At 34.6% G+C, this 20,876-nt stretch overlaps 1 protein-coding gene and 1 pseudogene across 1 annotated transcript; one reads left to right on the top strand and one right to left on the bottom strand.

Moving 5' to 3' along the window:
- Positions 1-6: 6 nt before the first annotated feature.
- Positions 7-1,985, top strand: LOC134278718 (uncharacterized). The gene is made up of 6 exons (XM_062761009.1): positions 7-18; positions 119-296; positions 504-603; positions 775-881; positions 1,012-1,143; positions 1,852-1,985. The coding sequence occupies exons 1-6, from the start codon at positions 14-16 to the stop codon at positions 1,972-1,974; spliced, it is 645 nt and encodes a 214-aa protein (XP_062616993.1). The 5' UTR covers positions 7-13; the 3' UTR covers positions 1,975-1,985.
- A 4,514-nt stretch (positions 1,986-6,499) lies between these two features.
- LOC134278716 (uncharacterized) lies at positions 6,500-9,333 on the bottom strand (annotated as a pseudogene).
- Between the last annotated feature and the right edge of the window lie 11,543 nt (positions 9,334-20,876).

Genomic DNA, 20,876 nt, shown 5'->3' with positions numbered 1-20,876 from the left:
CTTCTTTCAAAAAATGGGGTAAGCACATTTTTTTTTCCTGAATTAATTTTCAAACCTAATGACAAAAGTGTAAATGAAAGGTGTCCACCTTTACAAAACCTTGTATTTCTCTTTCTAGGAAGAGTGTTCACTGGGTGCTGTTTAGTTTTGAATTGTTGGGGATCCTGATGTTGAATTCTGTGACTTTAGCAGTGATAGCTAACTATGTGACACACTGTGAAATGGTTCTATTTTATATACGAGGACTAGCGCTGAGATTGCACGAAAAATCTACCGAGTTGAAGGCAGCAATGAAGGTTAGACTATGTCAGTCTTGATTTCTCTCCAAAGTTTGCCTTCATTAACTATTGACATGACAAACATTTATTACGATTGTCTGAAATAACGGATTTAACAAGTATCATTAAAATACATTTTGAGAGATTTTTTTTCACAGGAAGTATATCTGAAGTATGAATTTTTGTAATGCATGCTTCAATATAATTGTTTGTTTTTATTAACAGGACATTCTTTTCATCAAACAAAATGTTGGTTTACTAAATGGTCCTGTTGCAAGAATGACGGCTCTAATATCAGTCATTTTTGCAGAGTTGACAATCATAGGTAAATTGAACTCAGATATATTTACTCAAAGTGGTGTAGTCATAATTTAATTGAATATTTATTATAGATCATTTAAAAAAAATCAATACCTACAAGACCGACTGAAAATCCTAAAATTGTTAAAGTTGGCTAAAGAGATACAGAATTACTCATATAATTACAATATTTCAGGGGTCTGTATTCTTGTGTTGAACAAAAATGATTCCATAAAAGTCTGGGTCTACAGGAGTTGTTTCCCTTTGGTGTGGCTTTTCATTCTTATTGGTCCATTGTATCAGGTAATAAATAAAAAAAATAATGAATAATTTATAATAATACACATGATTTATATTTATAAAATATATTGTTGAATTATTATAATTACATTTGCAAATTATTTTAGATGTTTGCTTTTTGTTAAAAATACAGGCAGCTCGGGTAAATTCAGTGTCCATGAGAATGAAGAAGATAGCTTTAGAGATGAGAGTGTTTGGATACAAGAATTCCTCACAGTTAGAGCTGGATTCTTTCATTTTATTTGTCAGCCAAGCAAGGATGAAGGTAAAGAAAACAGTGTGATAGATCTGAATTCTCATGCAGCCATCTCTGTTTCAAGTGATTTTGATTCCCCTTTTCTCCTCACAAACCCTTGACCTATCATGCTATCAAAAGTCAGGTTTGTTTTTGTCACATGGTTTCATATACAGTGGACCCTCAAATATCTGGACGCCAGATATCCGGATGCTTCAGTATACGGACGACTGTTCGTCAGAATGGAATTTGTAAATGTAATTTTGACTTGTTTAACTGGTGATTCAGGTATCCGGATGCTTCACATATCCGGACAATTTGACTGGGAACCACAAAGCTAAGGATCCGGATAAATGAGGGTCCACTGTACATACAACTGACAAAGCTAATGTTATAAAAATTAAAAACAAGCAGATATTGAGCATATTTACCTGTATTTTTTGAATCCGAAGACAATAGAGTTTAGCTGGAGAACGTAGCCTACCAAAAAAAAAATATACCGGTATATATACAATGTATGGACAGACTAGAGAGCTACAGTGCCACCCAATGAAAAATGTGTGTATTAAAGAGAAAATCCTGACTTTTAATAGCATGAAAGACTAGGGCCTTTAATATGAGGAGAGTAGCAATCAGTAAGCACAAAGCTAGTGAAAATATCATAAAGTGAACTTTTTAACATATTTTTTTTGGTTTTCCAAATGAAAATGGAATTAAATATGACTTTTTTTTTTACAGGCGAAGCTTTTCCATATACCCATTCTTCCACAGTATCTTATAGCTATTCTGGTATTAGGGGCTTTTATTCTACTTATCCTATTCCAAACCAGTGTGATCGGCCCTGTCAACTACTGGTTCTAATTAATGACCTAGTCAAAACAAACTAATCTTGTCAACTCTGGTCCAAATCAACAACCTAGTGTGACTCTTTAAACTGGTCCTGTCATCAACCTAGTCAAACAAACTGATCCTGTCAACTACTGATTCTAATCAACAGCCTAGTAAAACAAACTGATCCTGTCAACTACTGGTTCTAATCAGTGACTCTTTATACAAACTGATCCTATCAACTACTGGTAAAACAAACTGATCCTATCAACTACTGGTAAAACAAACTTATCCTGTCACCTACTGGCTCTAATCAACAACATAGTCATACAGACTAATCTTGTCTTTGTTCTACTTGGCGATTAGCTGATCCAGATTTACAAACTGGTTCAGGTAGCTACTGGTTCTGATGTCAACAACTGGTTCTAACCAATAACCCAGGTAGACATGTGGTGCCCTCTATAGCTGGTTCTTATCAACAACCCTTGCAGTAGCATAAATTGATCCTGTCAACTACTGATTCTGATAAACAACCCAGTTATACAAATATGACCATGTAAGAATTGTTGGTTTACTACTGGTCTTATCTTCAATACAAATATAGACCAACTCTTGTCCTGGTTCTGACCAATGACTCTTGCAATTATACAAATATGACTGCCATTATATTTATACATTTAAATAAATAGAGCCAACAGGCTTATAAAATATATACTTACTTACCCGTTAGAGTGTAAAATTTATTAATAAGTTATCAAATCCATGCACACCAAATAAAGTTTATAAAAAATCATACTGTAATTTTTTTTTTTTAAGGAAAAAATACGTTGACATTTCATGTACGCTAGAAGCATTTTTTACTGTATTGTTATATTAAAAAAATATATATTGCATTATGCTAAAAGCATCTATGGTCGTAGCATTTTGTACTGTATTGTAAAAGAACAGGTACTTGAATGCATGTAAGATATTATAGATACTAGAGTGAGTTTAACAAAAGTACAATGTATTATTTGATGAGGAGTAATTGTTATTCTTTGTAAGTCAAGTATTCCAGCTTAAAAGTCTTCCTCTTAATACTTTCTTTAACATTCCATTTATTGTTGATTTATTTTATATTGTTATGATATTGTACATTAGCCATTATCTTTTGAAAGGAAGGAAAAAAATGATCGTTTATCTGAGTAAATTCCTCATTGTTGTTTGTTTATACGAGCTTTATTTGAGAACACAGTTTGCCAAAGATTGTTCTGTGATATAATATTAAAACATGTTATGTATTGTTCTACTCTACTCATTATTTCCATGAATGTTAGAATTGTTCTTTTGCAGGATTTAATATGTACGTTATTATTATATTATAAATTATTTTGCAATGAGATTGTCACTCACAAGGTTTGAGTTCATTAAAACTGTCTCTGCTGTTTCTATATATATCATATATACATGTTACTTACTTAGTTAAAATTGTCTTTTCCTTATATATCAAAGGTAGATATTTAATTGTTCTCCATTTGTCATACAATTTCCTACAGTTGCTTATGCATATATGTGTATATTTTCAAGGGTTACTTTGGAGGACAAGGCCCTCACAATTTGCATATTTTCTATACTAGGATTATATTGAAACAAGTAATAGAATTTTCACAATGGCAAGAAGTTGTATTATTGTATTGTTATTGTGTTGATCAAATGTTGAAGGTAAACATATCACACTTGTGCAATAATGAATGTTGTTATCTAATTAAAATAAAGTTACTTTCTTTTATGGAAAGAATGAAGAATCATGATGGAGATTAAAAGTGTTATAGAACTTTGTCACTGGATATTTTCGTTGGGATTCTATAGATTTTGCAGTAGTGCTGTAGTTAACAGCTGGTAACTGTCAATTTATGAAAACATGCCTGTGAATCAGGAGACTAGTTCCTGGATAAATTGTACTTGTGAGTACATTTCTTTATTGAATTTAAAGGACAAGATAGGTAAAGCCCGTTTTTGGCCCCTGATTTTTTTGTGTCTTTCGGATTGATGTAACAGTTTATACATAAAAACTTGTTATCATCCCTGACACAAAATAAGTATTGGTTCTAAATTTTGGAATACACAGAGGTCACAGAGAGGTCAGAAAATAGGTCAATCTTCGAATTTTCTTGTTTTTATGCAATTTTCATTGATTTTACATCATATTTCGTTTTGAAAAACAGAGCACAAGCTTGCCTATCTACCAAATTTATATATTTTATCAACTAGTATCAGATGTTTTATGTGTAAAAATCTCAGATAGGCAAGCTTGTGCTCTATGTTTTCCGAAGAGAAAAGTATCTGAAATATGATGAAATTCTACCAGAATTGAGGAAACATCTATAAAATGCCCTACTTCTGCACCCTCTTGTGGCTTCCATGTAAGCTTTGAATCTGAATTAGTGCTGATTTTAAAGCAAGCATTATTTTAAGTTCTTAATTACAAACTATTACAATTTTTTCCAGCGTTCTGATTTTTACATCAAATAAGGGGCCAGATTTGGTTGTTACCCTACCTTGCCCTTTGATGAATTTCATAGGTTCTGTCCTCACATTTTTGGTCAATATAAAGATCATTTCTTGGGGGGGGGATGCTGTTTAACTCGGGCATACCCAAGGAAACGTTTGGTTCCTTCAATAAGAAGGGTTTTTTAAGAGCATATGTTCTTATGTATCAAATCAACTGAGAGAAATAAAACCAGTATGTAGGTGATAAGGGGTGTAAAGGAAGTTGACGATTTAAAAGTTAAAATCATCACATCATAAAGCTTTGTTAGGTAACTAGAACCGCCTTTTTAGCTCACCTGAGCCGAGGCTTAAGTGAGCTTTTCTGATCACATTTTGTCCGTCCGTCTGTCTGCAAACTTTTCACATTTTCGACTTCTTCTCAAGAACCACTGGGCCAATTTTGACCAAACTTGGTACAAAGCATCCTTGGGTGAAGAGAAATTTAAATTGTTAAAATGAAGGGCCAAGTCCCTTCACAAGGGGAGATAATTAAGAAAAGACAAAAATAGGGTGGGGTCATTAAAAAATCTTCTTTTCAAGAACCACTGAGCCAGAAAAGCTGAAACTTATGTGGAAGCATCCTGGGGTAGTGTAGATTCTAAATTGTACAAATCATGACCCCCGGGGGTTGGGCGGGGCCACAATGGGGAATCAAAGTTTTACATAGAAATATATAGGAAAAATCTTTAAAAATCTTCTTCTCAAGAACCACTGTGCAAGAAAAGCTGAAACTTATTTGGAAGCAACCTTTGGAAGTGTAGAAGCTAAATTGTTCAAATCATGACCCCTGGGGGATGGGCGGGGCCACAATGGGGAATCAAAGTTTTACATAGAAATATGTAGGAAAAATCTTTAAAAATCTTCTTCTCAAGAACCACTGAGCCAGAAAAGCTGAAACTTATGTGGAAACATCCTCAGGTAGTGTAGATTCTAAATTGTTCAAATCATGACCCCCGGGGAGGGGCGGGGTCACAATGGGGAATCAAAATTTTACATCAAAATATATAGGAAAAATCTTTGAAAATCTTCTTCTTAAGAACCACTGTGCCAGAAAAGCTGAAACTTATGTGGAAGCACCCTGTGGAAGTGTAGAAGCTAAATTGTTCAAATCATGACCCCCGGGGGAGGGGCGGGGTCACAATGGGGAATCAAAATTTTACATCAAAATATATAGGAAAAATCTTTGAAATCTTCTTCTTAAGAACCACTGAGCCAGAAAAGCTAAAACTTATGTGGAAGTATCCTGGGGTAGTGTAGATTTCAAATTGTCTAAATTATGATCAGTGGGGTAGGGTGGGGTCACAATATGTATTACAAGGGGGGAATCTAGTAAAGAACAGAATGGTCAAAGCTTCGCAGGTGAGTGATGTGGCCCATGGGCCTCTTGTTCTTCAGTACAGCCAACAGACCCCCTGCCTTCTAGCCCCCCCCTCCCGTTACGAAATTTCTGGATCCGCCTCTGAATAAGAAAGGAAATAGGTGAACAAGGGGTACAGGAAGCCAACAAGTTTCAGATATATTAAAATATACATTATTCAAATTGTAAATTTAGAGTAAAATTCACATTATTAAAATCATGGTAAATAAAGCTTTTCTGAGGAAAAATTTTCTCGGTGAAAATTATTCTTTTATTATAAAATTATGTGAGATTCGAACCCTAGAAAAGAAAATCCAGAGTATCATTTTCCTTGAAGACAAGTCCTGAACAATAGTGGCATTTGAATCATGTTTTTCATATGACTCTTGACTAAATGGAGTTTATTTTTCTCGGAAAGATGCGAATATTGTGTCACAAAACTATATAATAAAAGTGTATTTTTGAGCCAAGACCTACAGCAAAGTCTACGTTTTAAGGTAATTAATGGGTCTTTGCTCCATGCTACTCAAAATGTGTATTTTTGCACATATTTCATAAGCATTTTACTCAGAATGTTCGCCCATCTTCTTTATAGTCTTTATGGTAAACATTACTTTACCTTTGCCTGAAAGATACATAATTAGTATTAGAAACCTCTTTTTTTCAATTATATTATTGTTATTTATTAAATATATATAAGTCAAAACTCTACAGAAATATATTAAAAAATGAAAAACAATATTTACACAGTAGACAAATATTTAAATGAAAATATTAATTGTCCATATCTGCTCAAGTTCAATTTATTCTCCCAAACTAAAATATTGGTACACGGGGTACAATAAAACATATATACATTTGCTGCAAAACAGTGAAAACTATAATTATACAGCAAGTAATCAGGTTTAATCTATAAAAAATAGTCTACAAAATTAAAAACCCATAATTAAACAACATAAAACTGTTGAATAATCAAAAACATTATTTAACGTACAGTTTTTTTTAAAGTACTAAGATCAGACATTTTTCTTCTTTGTTGATTTTATCCGCTATTCTGGATCAGCATCTTGCACCAAAAACCACCAAGTATAGCAAACAACAGGAATAGTCCATCTGAAAAATAAACGGCGAATTATTGTTTTGTCGTTCCCCCTATGAAAATCCACCATCAACTCCCCCGAGTATTATATGTATTCTTGTTCTTAAAAAATAATAATCTATGGAGCATCGAAAAAACATAAGACAGATTTGAAAGAAGATAACTTGAACCCTCTAGGTACAAACTCTAGGAATATGTCTGAATATTAATAATTTTTTTTCGAACATTGGCCTAATAACATCATTGTAATAATTCAGTATTAAGATAATAATACTAAAATAATTATATTTACTCATCAAATAGCGTGATCCATTAGATGTATTTCCATTCTGACTATAGTCTCCACATTTTTGGAACCCAGCAGGAGCTTTAGGATACCTTGAAGGCGACTCGAGTAGAATCATTCCCATGCCATTGGTATTATGAAGATCAATGTGACAATGGAAGAACCAAGCGCCAGGGTTATTCGCTTTAAATCGAATAACCACGTATCCACCTGTCGGAATTATTATCGTGTCCTTCTCTGGAGGGTAGCTGGTTTTAGAGCCAGGGATGTAACTATTCCATGTTTCATTTCGCCATTTAGCAGAATTGCAATAATTAGTTGTGTTAGATCTCTGGCATTCGATGTCTTCCGTTTCAGTTATAAATTTGGCCGTATTTTCATTGTATTCACCAAATCCCATTTTATAGACAAAGAAATAATGACCATGAAGATGAACTGGATGAGACCATCCGCGCCCACTACCAATATTTGTAAGAACAAATTGATACACCTTTCCAAATTCAAGATTGACGGAATATGTGCAAAAACAAATAGAATCAATGGTAAAATGAGGGATTACAGATCGTTCTTTGATTATTACTTGACTCTGTGAGTATTGGTGCCAAAGGAAATACAAACGCATGTCCATTAACTGATCCGGGGGTATTTCCTGGCTCGCCAGGAAAAGCAAAGTTAAAAAACAAAGTCTCCGAGACAGTAGCTACTTCGTCACTAGTCGAGTTTGATTCATTACTGTTTGCTTCATCGTAACTAAGGCATTGTCTGTTTTCATTGGATGGGTAGTATTTGTAGGGACAATTAAATGTTATACACGGTTCCATACTGGTACAGTATTTTTGATTACTTGCTCTTGATGTGATATAGGAAGTTGATGAGCCTTCGTATTGAATTATTGCTTCTGCAGCATGATATTCATAAGTGTTGTTAGGTATTACTTCGATGCTTTCAGCTACCAACAAATATGACTTTATGGCCTTTCCTGTGTACAGGAAAAAATCATATCTCTCTCCAGGATGAATAATGAATGATTCAACAACAATTGGTTGACTATCTTTTCCAGTTCCTTTGACAATTTCAAAACCGTCAGATGCTACCACTGTAAGTTCTGGATGATCTTGTACAAAAACTCGGAAAGGATAAAGGGTAGCAGCACTTATTACTCGGAATCTGTACGTTTGCTGTGGTTTGACCTTATAGACCTCAAGCGGGGCACCATTATGTTGCAGGCTATTGTTATTCGGTGCTCGTGACCAGAACCTCCCTTTACCATTAATGAGTCCAGAATGGAAATGAAATCGACTGAAATTAGCACCGTCCACCGACTGAGTGGTACTCACTAATGTTGGTGTCATACCATTAAACTTGTAGACACCATTAAGCATGCGCTGATATAATGTTTCCGGTTCATCATTGTGGTTCCAGTCCTGTAGGAGAACCGTGAAGCCAATTTGTGGTTGAGGATAAAATTTGTGTCTGGGATAAATAATCAATCCTCATATAACCCCATACTACGCTGGTCTCCAATATGAGCATGGTAGAAACTGCTCCCATGTGGACTGGCTTTGAAATTATAAGTAAACGTTTGTCCTGGCAAAATTGGACATTGACTTATGAAAGCAACGCCATCTGAATGCGGAGTGCCTCGTTGATGCATACCATGCCATTGTACAGTTGTTGTATCAGTATGCATTAGATTTCTTACATGGATTATCATTCTTTGACCTTCAAAAGCTTCTATGGTTGGTCCTGGAAACCTATCGTTAATAGCGATGACAAGCCGGGACTGATAGCCATCTGTCGTAATAACGTCACCAGTCACTGAATCAGGGAGATATGAACTTTCATTATATCGCCGAAGCCTGCCATTGGAAGGCACGACCATTATAGGATCTTTCAATGTCATCATAGTCAGTCTGTGTTCTATTGTTAGGGAACACTCGCAAACAGGATCAGTTTCTCTGCAGGTGTTTACCTTGCATGTTGGACCGTCTTCTGGACTTTTCCAGTATCCGTGAACCACGATATTAAGGAATAAGCACAAAGAAACACCCAGAAGGTAATTATAGCGATTCATGTTTTACTCCTTGGATTGCACGAACAATTCCTTGTAGGTTGACAATTTGATCTATGAATTAAAAAAAAACAACAGTTGAATACTAATAATGATCTTGCATATAAACTTTTCCTGTCAATTTGTACGCGTTTAGATAAAAAAACTTCGAGAAGGAAACATTCAGCAATGATATTTTTTTTCAAGTCAATAGTGACAGAAAATGTCTTCAATTAAATCATAACAGGTAATAATTAGGGAATAACTATCTTCTAATTTGGTATTTGCCACCGTTAATGCTGATTTTTACCGGCGAGGCGTGAGCGGAGCCGGTAAAACTGATGTTTGCGACCGTTAAATCAGCATTAACGGTCGCAAATACCAAATTAAAAGACCAGGTATTCCCATTCTAATGCAATCCATGCATTTTGTTTGTTTTGATGAATTTTGTTTCATGAAATACGTCACGGAGCATTGTGCTTTGCGTCGCTCTATTATGACGTCACAATGAAAAAGCTTTCACGCTCGTTAATGCTCGTTTTACTGCTTTAAACATCAGTGCATTAGCCAATCAAAAAGTGTTTTACAAAAAAATTGCGTTAGAATTTAATTTTAACACATGCAAAGTTTAGTTTATTTGTCATATATTATTATTTGTTTTCTAATAATGAAATATAGAAATAACAAAAAAGCATTCAACCTGAAAAGTCCATTTAACAATAGAAGTCAGGGGAAGAGCAAACACGAACCTCAGAAAATCAGAGATGGGATCAGGTGCCCTGGAGGAGTGAACATCCCATGCTGACTGGTTACACCCACCGTGTGCTCCTTGTCATGATTGAGAAATAATGGAAAAATCAGTTGACAATTCAGTGTGTAAATAATGACCTAACAATAAGTATGAAAACCGTCAGTCAATATACATGTACTAGTAATATTTCCTATCTAGCTTGTAACACGAGCATTGATTGGTTACAAAGTCGGGTGTAAATATCCGTGCACCCGACTTGAGCCGGGTGTAAATAAAACGTGACGTCACAATGCATACATTCTCTATGATAAAAGCCAAATAACATGACGTCACGATGCACTATAGTACGTAGTTATCTAATCGATAGATTGAGACACATTCTGGATGTTTACAACGCATTTTGATGGGTACAAAGGAAATAAATTCGTTATCCAGGTTCAATCAAGGGTGTACGGGGATTTACCCCGGGTTTTATTCCATACACGGATACATGTATGGAATAAAACCCGGGGTAAATCCTCGTACACCCTTGATTGAACCTGGATAACTATCTATTTTATCCCATGTTTACCCCTTTATCCCGTGGATATAGCTCATGGGATATCGTTTTCGTATCCCACACTTATGACGTCACAATGGTTTTAGCGTTAGCGTGATGAAGTGAAATATAGCGGAGTCCTATATAAAAAAGTGTAAAACATCGGTTGTGAAGTATTAAACATGGGATAAAAAGAATCTCCCATGATTTGTAGTTGGATATGATTTTTAGCCGGGCTTATTGCTCAAAGAGCAATTGCCGGCTTATGTGATCCTGTTCAAGGCAGGATGTTGACCCCATAGTCGCCATTTTAAAGTTACGTGCAAAAATATAATTCTTACTCTCAACCGCTTTTGAGATAATACAAACGCTAAATAAAGCAACAAAAATAAACGAAGTGTTATCTATATAAAATAAACATTAGTAGTAATGACTTTGAAAACTTCATAAGTCAAAGAAACATAATTCATTAGCGTAAGAATTTTTGATAATCATTGTTACCGTAGTTCTCTACACATACGAGGTAAAGCAGGAGAGGGAACCAGACTGGCTTGTTTGTTTACATTCAGCTGCGGTACCAGATTAATTCTAATTCTGACAAAATCGGACCGTGGTATTAGGATTCTAAAAGTCTTATCATTTATATTGATAGTTTTTAAAATAATTTTTTCACCAGAATACAATGTATAACGTGATTCATGTAAGAAATCCATTCTACTCTGTAAATGAGCCCGGCTCTCTTTACTTCTGAGTACTTTGATTATCCAACTCGTTGCGTGTTTTTATCCCCTCGCCAAGGCTCGGGGATAAAAATCACACAACTCGTTGGATAAAAATCATATCCAACTACAAACCATGGGAGATCCTATATATACGCCCACTATGGACTTGCCTCTAAGCTAAGGTATGATGAACCAAATTCATATGCTATCAATTTAAAAAGCGATATTGTAGATATTTAAGGTGGGATTCTTCTCAAATTTCTTGTATTTAAAAATTAATGAAATTTTCACAGAATCAAGAAGACAATTCACTAAGTGATGTGATCAGTGAAATTAAATTTGACCGTTGTTTATTAGAAACAAGGTCAGGTCAAAGTCAATACCTTTTCCTGGATAATACTGATTAAAAACTTATTTTTGTCAATTATTCGATCCTTACTTGAATTGCAGAAGATTAAATGTTTTTCTTTTTGCATAAAAAGATACTACCATAAAGGGCATATATAAGATAATACCTAATTGAAATAGATAATTTAACTGAAATGGATATTGACTAACACAAATTTTCTCTTCTTTTCTAAGGATATATTAGTTATTTTTATATGCTTCTTATATTAATTTTTCTCACTTTCACATATGGGATAGTTGCCACATAAATATACAAATGATACCAAAACAAAAAGTTTTTATCGTTTACGAAGAGAGAAAAATACTTCTCATGGATTTTTGGCTCAAATCTGTACTCAGATTTGAAGCTTATAAAAGGTAACATAGTTCTACATGTAGTTTGTTTGAAAAATCATATTTATTTGATAAGTGTATATTTAGGAAATTACATTCCTTATTAATTAAACTACATTTGAAAAGTTCTTCAAGTCTTTGATTGTGTAAAAATCATAACTAAATTCACTGTTCTATAATAATTTTTAGAGACAGAAAAGAAGACATTTTCATTCACCACCATTCCGCCAAAAATATAGTGCCTGGTAGTTTTCGAACGCCGTTCAGCATTTCTATTTAAGGTTGTACAAAAATATAATCTTTTAAATCTCTTACACCTAATTACTTGTATATATACCGTATATACTCGCTTATATGTCGTTTTTTGGGGAGTTAAATTTTAGCCCACAAGTCTATGTCCGACTTATAGGCGAGTCATAAAAGGATTGGTATTTTTTCTGGTCAGCAAAACATTGTATTCTATAAACATGGTTATCGTTGAATAAAGTCTGGATATATCATATCATAATGGTATATGTATTCTACGATTAAATGTAAAAAGTAAAATATCGATTAAATTTAAAAAATATTGATTGAAATCAGGTTAAAACATCAGAACATTTATTAGAAATTATCATCTGATTCTGAGAAAAAATTGTACCGACTTATAGGCGGGTCAATGGCAAATCCCGCAAAATAACCTAAAAAAAATACAACTGACTTGTAGGCAGACCGACTTATAAGCGAGTATATACGGTAAGGCATATAAAGAAATGTACCTTGAATGTTTTATCTAGTCAGAAATCATAGAAGAATCCTACCTTATGTTTAACGTGGTATAGATACCAGGTATTTTCTAACTATTTACAATAGGAATAAAATCCCCTGTAGGGTATCAATTCTTAGAAATGAGAGTTTGATCTGATAAGATTTTGTAAGTCCATCAGTTCACAAGTTTGATTTTCAGTTATTCCTGATTGAGTTTACCTGGTCCCTTAATTATTTATCATCCTCAAACATCACACCATTCAAACATTCGAAAATGCAAGGTCTGTAATCTTTTGTTCGTTTTTAAACATCCTACTTTACAAACATGTACATGTGTTTTACTTTCGTGTAGTGTAGATTACATAATCATAGAAAGCAATGTTAACAGGTTTAACACTGTACAAAGTGCAGCTTTGATGCACACTCATAAACCACAACATCACACGAGTGAATGCTTTAACTGATTTATTTTTGAAACCCTGATCTTACAAAACGAAAGTAAATTAATATGTCATAGGGTGAATTATACTTAATTTGTATTACTAATTATCATTCATATCATTTTCATATATTATGAAAAGGCATTCTATTATTATAGTAACGAGTGAATTCCGTTTGAACTACGGAAGAAACTAGTGCTAATTGTAACGGGAACCGTTACAGATGTTCCCCAAACGCTCCCCAACTCCCTTTTGGTGCGATATTCCCTGTAAGCTTCATTAAAAAAGACAAAATCTATGCATTTTAGACTTTAACAACGTTTTCCCAGAAGGATCTCAATTATATTCAAATTTTAGCATCGCATGTAAATGCATGTGCGTTATGACCATATCATCTTGTCTACACTATCTATATATTTTGATATACTATATATTAAAGCATTCAGTCCAAAAGTATTAAAAAACACTCATTTAAGTGTATTTTTAATTTCACCTGTTCCCAATGCACGCACGTGCGTGCACGTGCATGATGACAATACCTTCTTGTAGGAGTTTTTTATATTCATCTATGTTCTAAATCCCATCCTGTTTGGTTGAAAAACAAGGGAGTTATAGTCATTTCAAGTTTCAGCCAATCAGATTGCAGCAAACATGCATCCCAGTGATTTCATGAATTTTTTTCTATACCATATTGTAGGATATCCTAATGCATGACCATGTTTTAAATTTCAAAGCATTTCGTCAAAAAACAAAGGAGATATAGCCATTTAAAGTTTCTGCCAATCAGATTGCAGCACACGTGCATGCGCGATATTTCTTGAAATGTTTTGTATATCATATTACATGATATCCTAATGTATGACTATGTTTTAAATTTCAAATTATTTCGTCAAGAAACAAAGGAGATATAGCCTTTTAAAGTTTCAGCCAATCAGATTGCAGCACACGTGCATGCGCGTTATTTCTTGAAATGTTTTGTATATCATATTACAGGATATCCTAATGTACGATTATGTTTTAAATTTCAAAGTATTTCGTCAAGAAACAAAGGAGATATAACCTTTTAAAGTGTCAGCCAATCAGATTGCAGCACACGTGCATGCGCGTGATTTCATAAAATTTTTTCCATATCATATTGTAGCATATCCTAATTTATGACTATATTTAAAATTTCAAAGGATTTCGTCAAAAAACAAAAGAGATATTGAGATTTTTGTTTCAGCCAATCAGAGCAAAGCGCACGTGCATGCGCGTGAGTTCCTCCTAATTTGACAGTGTCATATTATTAACACTATTAATATATACTTATGTAATGAGTTTGATAGCATTTCATCAAAAGATGTAAAAGTTATGGCCATATTAAGTATATCAGTCATTTCACTCATTGCACGCGCCCGCACGTGCATGCGTGTGCGCGCAAAATGACCTTCGTTCCGCACACCTACACTACACACCTATTAACCCTAAAAAGGTTTTAGCTCAGTTGGGTGAACAGTTTCTGAGAACACTCGCGGACAAAAAAAGTACCGGAGAAGAAATAAGAAAAAAAATAATAACTAGTGCTAATTGTAACGGGAACCGTTACAGATGTTCCCCAAACGCTCCCCAACTCCCTTCTCGTGCCATATTCCCTGTAAGTTTCATTAAAGAAGGCAAAATCTATGCATTTAAGACGTAAACAACGTTTTCCCAAAAGTATACCAAGTATTTCAAATTTAAGCAATGCAGGCGTGCGCATGTGATTGCATGAGCGTTATGACGATATCATCTTGTCACACTATTTTACTCATTTGCACGTGCACGCACGTGCATGATGACCATACCTTCTTGTAGGAGTCCATTATGTATGTCTATGTTCTTAATCCCATCCTGTTTGGTTGAAAAACAAGGGAGTTATAGCCATTTAAAGTTTAAGCCAATGAGATTGCAGCGCACTTGCATGCGCGTATTTTCATGACAATTATTATATATCATATTGTAGGACATCTTAAAGTATGCTTATGTTTTAAATTTCGAAGCATTTTGTAAAAAAACAGAAAAGATATTGAGATTTTTGTTTCAGCCAATCAGAGCAAAGCGCACGTGCACGCACGTGCATGCATGTGAATGGTGACTATACCGTCTTGTAGGAGTCCTTTACGTTTATCTATGTTATAAATCCCATGCTGTTTGGTTGAAAACCAAGGGAGTTATACTCATTTAAAGTTTCAGCCAATCAGATTGCAGCGCACGCGCATGCGCGTGATTTCATGAAAATTTTTATATATCATATTGTAGTACATCCTAATGCATGTCTATGTTATAAATTTCAAAGCATTTCATCATAAAACAAAAAAGATATTGAGATTTCTGTTTCAGCCAATCAGAGCAAAGCGCACGTGCATGCGCGTGAGTTCATGCAAATTTGACCATGTCATCTTATCTACACATCTTATATATCTTTATATAATGAGTTTCAAAACATTTTATCAAAAAATATAAAAGTTACAACCATATTAAATATATCAGTCATTTTACTCATTGCACGCGCCCGCACGTGCATGCGAATGCGCGCAAAATGACCTTCGTTCGGCACATCTACACAACATGCCAACTAACCCTAAAAAGGTTTTAACTTAGTTTGGTGAACAGTTTCTGAGAACACTTCCGGACAAAAAAAGTACCGGAGAAGAAATAAGAAGAAAAAAGAATAACTAGTGCTAATTGTAACGGGGACCGTTACAGATGTTCCCCAAACGCTCCCCAACTCCCTTTTGGTGCCATATTCCCTGTAAGCTTCATTAAATAAGACAAACTCTATGCATCTGAGATTTTAACAACATTTACAAAGAAGTGTACAAAGATCATTTAAACTTTAGCATTGCACGCGTGCACATGTGAATGCATTTGCGTCATGACCATATCATCTTGTCTACACAATCTATATTTTTAATACACTGAATATTAAAGTATTTAATCCGAAATTATTTAAAAAATATGCTCATTCAAGTGTATGTTTGATTTTACTCATTTCACGTGCACGCACGTGCATACATGAGCATGGTGACCATACCTTCCTGTAGAAGTCCATTACATCTATCTATATTCTAAATTCCACCCCGTTTGGGTGAAAACTAAGGAAGTTATAGCTGTTTAAAGATTCAGCCAATCAGATTGCAGCACATGTACACGCACGTGTATGCATGTGCATGGTGACCATACCTACTTGTAGAAGTTATTATATCTATCTATGTTCCAGATCCCATCCTGTTTGGTTGAAAACCAAGGGAGTTATAGCTGTTTAAAGTTTCAGCCAATCAGATTGCAGCGCACGTGCATGCACGTGTTTTCATGATAATTGCTTTATTTCATGTTGTAGGATATCCTAATGCATGACTATGTTCAAAATTTCAAAGGATTTCGTCAAAAAACAAGAAAGATATTGAGACTTTAGTTGCAGCCAATCAGAGCGAAGTGCACGTGCATGCACGTGAGATCTTGCTATTTTCATCAAGTCGTCATGTCTACACTACTAATATATCCTCACATTATGAGTTTCAAAGCATTTCATCTAAAAATAGAACAGTTGTGGTTATATCTATTATATTGGTCATTTCACGTGTTGCACGTGCACGCTCTTGCAAGCACGTGCGCGCAAAATGACCTTGATTCCGCAAATCTACATAACATGTCTACTAACCCTAAAAAGGTTTTACCTACATCGGACGAACAGTTTACAAGATCATTCCCGGACAAAAAAGTTCCAGGAAGAAGAAGAAGAAGAAGAAGAAGAAAAATAATAATAACTAGTGCTAATTGTAACGGGAACCGTTACAGATGTTCCCCAAACGCTCCTCAACTCCCTTCCCTGTAAGCTTCATTTAATAAGACAAATTCTGGTAATTTAGACTTAAACAAAATTTACCCAGAAGGATACCAATTATATTCAAATTTTAGCATTGCGCCCGTGCGCATGTGAATGCATGTGCGTTATGACCATATCATCTTGTCTACACTATCTATATATTTAAATATACTATATATCAAAGCATTCAGTCCAAAAGTATTAAAAATCACTCATTTAAGTGTATTTTTAATTTCACTCTTTCCAAATGCACGCACGTGCGTGCACGTGCATGATGACCATACCTTCTTGTAGGAGTTCCTTATATTTATCTATGTTCTGAATCCCATCCTGTTTCGTTGAAAAACAAGAGAGTTATAGCCATTTCAAGTTTCAGCCAATCAGATTGCAGCACACGTGCATGCTCGTGATTTCATGAATTTTTTTGTATATCATATTGCAGGATATCCTAATGTAAAACTACGTTTTAAATTTCAAAGCATTTCGTCAAAAAACAAAGGGGGATTTAGCCATTTGAAGTTTCAGCCAATCAGAATGCAGCACACGTGCATGCGCGTGATTTCTTTAATTTTTCTGTATATCATATTGCAGGGTATTCTAAAGTATGACTATATTTTAAATTTCAAAGCATTTCATCAAAAAACAAAGGAGATATAGCCTTTTAAAGTTTCAGCCAATCAGATTGCAGCACACGTGCATGCGCGTGATTTCTTGAAATTTTTTTGATATCATATTGTAGAATATACTAGTTCATTACTATATTTAAAATTTCAAAGCATTTCGTCAAAAAACAAAAGAGATATTGAGAATTTTGTTTCAGCCAATCAGAGTAAAGCGCACGTGCATGCATGTGAATGGTGACCATTCCATCTTGTAGGAGTCCCTTATGTCTATCTATGTTCTAAATCCCATGCTGTTTGGTTGAAAACCAAGGGAGTTATAGTCATTTAAAATTTCAGCCAACCAGATTGCAGCGCACGTGCATGCGCGTGATTTCATGAAAAATTTTATATATCATATTGTAGTACATCCTAATACATGTCTATGTTATAAGTTTCAAAGCATTTCATCACAAAACAAAAAAAGATATTAAGGATTCTGTTTCAGCCAATCAGAGCAAAGCGCACGTGCATGCGCGTGAGTTCATGCAAATTTGACCATGTCATCTTATGTACACTACTAATATATATTTATATAATGAGTTTCAAAACATTTTATCAAAAAATATAAAAGTTACAACCATATTAAATATATCAGTCAGTTTACTCATTGCATGCGCCCGCACGTGCATGCGAATGCGCGCAAAATGACCTTCGTTCGGCACATCTACACAACATGCCTACTAACCCTAAAAAGGTTTTAACTTAGTTTGGTGAACAGTTTCTGAGAACACTTCCGGACAAAAAAGTACCGGAGAAGAAATAAGAAGAAAAAAGAATAATAATAATAATAATAATAATAAGAAACAGAGTAAAAACAATATGTTCCCCAACTTCGTTTGGGGAACATAACTAGTGCTAATTGTAACGGGGACCGTTACAGATGTTCCCCAAACGCTCCCCATCTCCCTCTTTGTGCCATATTCCCCGTAAGCTTCATTAAATAAGACAAATTTTATGCATTTGAAACTTTAACAACTTTTACCCAGAAGGGTACCAAGTTTATTCAAATTTTAGCACTGCATGCGTGCGCATGTGAATGCCTGTGCATAATGACCATATCATCTTGTCTACACAATCTATATACTTTAATATACTAAATATTAAAGTATTTAATCCAAAAGTATTAAAGAATACGCTCATTCAAGTGTATTTTTGATTTTACTCATTTCACGTGCACGCACGTGCATACATGAGCATGGTGACATACCTTCTTGTAGAAGTTCATTACATCTATCTATGTTCCAAATCCCACTCCGTTTGGTTGAAAACCAAGGGAGTTATAGCTGATTAAAGTTTCAGCCAATCAGATTGCAGCGTACGTTCACGCACGTGTATTGATGTGCATGGTGATCATACATTCTTGTAGAAGTCCATTATATCTATCTATGTTCCAAATCTCATCCTGTTTAATTGAAAACTAAGGGAGTTATAGCTATTTAAAGTTTCGGCCAATCAGATTGTAGCGCGCGTACACGCACGTGTATGGATGTGCATGGTGACCATACCTTCTTGTAGAAGTCTATTATATCTATCTATGTTCCAAATCAAATCCTGTTTGGTTGAAAATCAAGGGACTTATAGCTATTTAAAGTTTCAGCCAATCAGATTGCAGCGCACGTGCATGCACGTGTTTTTATGAAAATTGTTATATATCATTTTGTAGGATATCCTAATGCATGGCTATGTTCAAAATTTCAAAGGATTTCATCAAAAAACAAGAAAGATATAGAGACTTTAGTTTCAGCCAATCAGAGCGAAGCGCACGTGCATGCGCGTGAGATCTTGCTATTTTGACCATGTCTTATTGTCTAGGCCGCTAATATATCCTTATATTATGAGTTTCAAAGCATTTCATCAAAAATGTAAAAAGTTACGCCGATATCAATTGAATCGGTCATTTTTCGTGTTGCACGTGCGCGCAAAATGACCTTTGTTCGGCAAATCTACATAACATGTCTACTTACCCTAAAAACATTTTACCTTACTCGGATGTGTAGTTTACAAGATCACTCGAGGACAAAATTTTCCCAGGAAGAAAAAAAATAATAATAACTAGATACGATCTCGTTGCGAGCAACGAGTGGGTCTTCCGTCCAATTCTTGATAAGATGAGATAAGATTTTGATTGAGATTTTCATTAAAAGATAATGATTTACCACAATCTGTAAAAAGACATTGAACATTAAAGACTTAAAAAATCGGCTTTTGGCCCCTTAACGGCCCCTAATTGTAGGAATCAGCCCTTTTTCTTCATGTCATCTAAAAGCTCTTAGAATTTCGATCACTTTTTGTTCAACAACTGTTAAGAAATTCTTTTCGTTTTTTTGAGCTATTAGCAAAAGAAATATTTAGGGGCCAACTCTTCAACTCCTTAATGGGGACGTTTAGCAAAAAATGAAAGGTTGCATATGTTCAGAACATTATTTAGAACATCCTTTGTTCAATATTGCTTCTCAAAATATTTCTGCCTTTCGAGATACAAAGCATCAAAGATTTTGCATTCTGGCCCCTTGTGGCCCCTAATTATTTAACATACGACATTAAAATTATAATATATAGTTGTAGATTGTTGAGATAACATCTTTGCTTCAGTAACATATTACAAAATATTAACTAATAAAGAGTTATCGATTGAAGACTTTTAGCCCCTCTTGGCCCCTAATTTGAGTGCCCAGCCCCTTTTTCAGGATCTCATCTTAAAGATCTTAAAATTTTGAACATTTATGTTCAATAACTATTGAGAAATTCTTTTTCGTTTTTGAGCTATTAGCAAAAGAAATATTTAGGGGCCAACCCTTCAACTCCTTAATGGGGACGTTTAGCAAAAAATGAAAGGTTGCATATTGTTCAGAACATTATTTTGAACATATTTTGTTCAATATTGCTTATCAAAATATTTCTGCCTTTCGAGATATAAAGCATCAAAGATTTAGCATTCTGGCCCTTGTGGCCCCTAATTATGTAGCATATGACATAAAAATCATAATATATAGTTGTAGATGGTTGAGATAAACATCTTTGCTTCAGTAACATGTATTACAAAATATTAACTAATAAAGAGTTATCGATTGAAGACTTTTGGCCCCTCTTGGCCCCTAATTCGAGTGCCCAGCCCCTTTTTCAGGATCTCATCTTACAGCTCTTAAGATTTTGAACATTTTTTGTTCAA

The sequence above is a fragment of the Saccostrea cucullata genome, unplaced genomic scaffold (genome assembly GCF_032062105.1).
Source record: "Saccostrea cucullata isolate Sc308-1 unplaced genomic scaffold, CSIRO_AGI_Scuc_v1 ctg8416, whole genome shotgun sequence".
NCBI lineage: Eukaryota > Metazoa > Mollusca > Bivalvia > Ostreida > Ostreidae > Saccostrea > Saccostrea cuccullata.
This window is presented reverse-complemented; position numbering and strand designations above follow the sequence as displayed.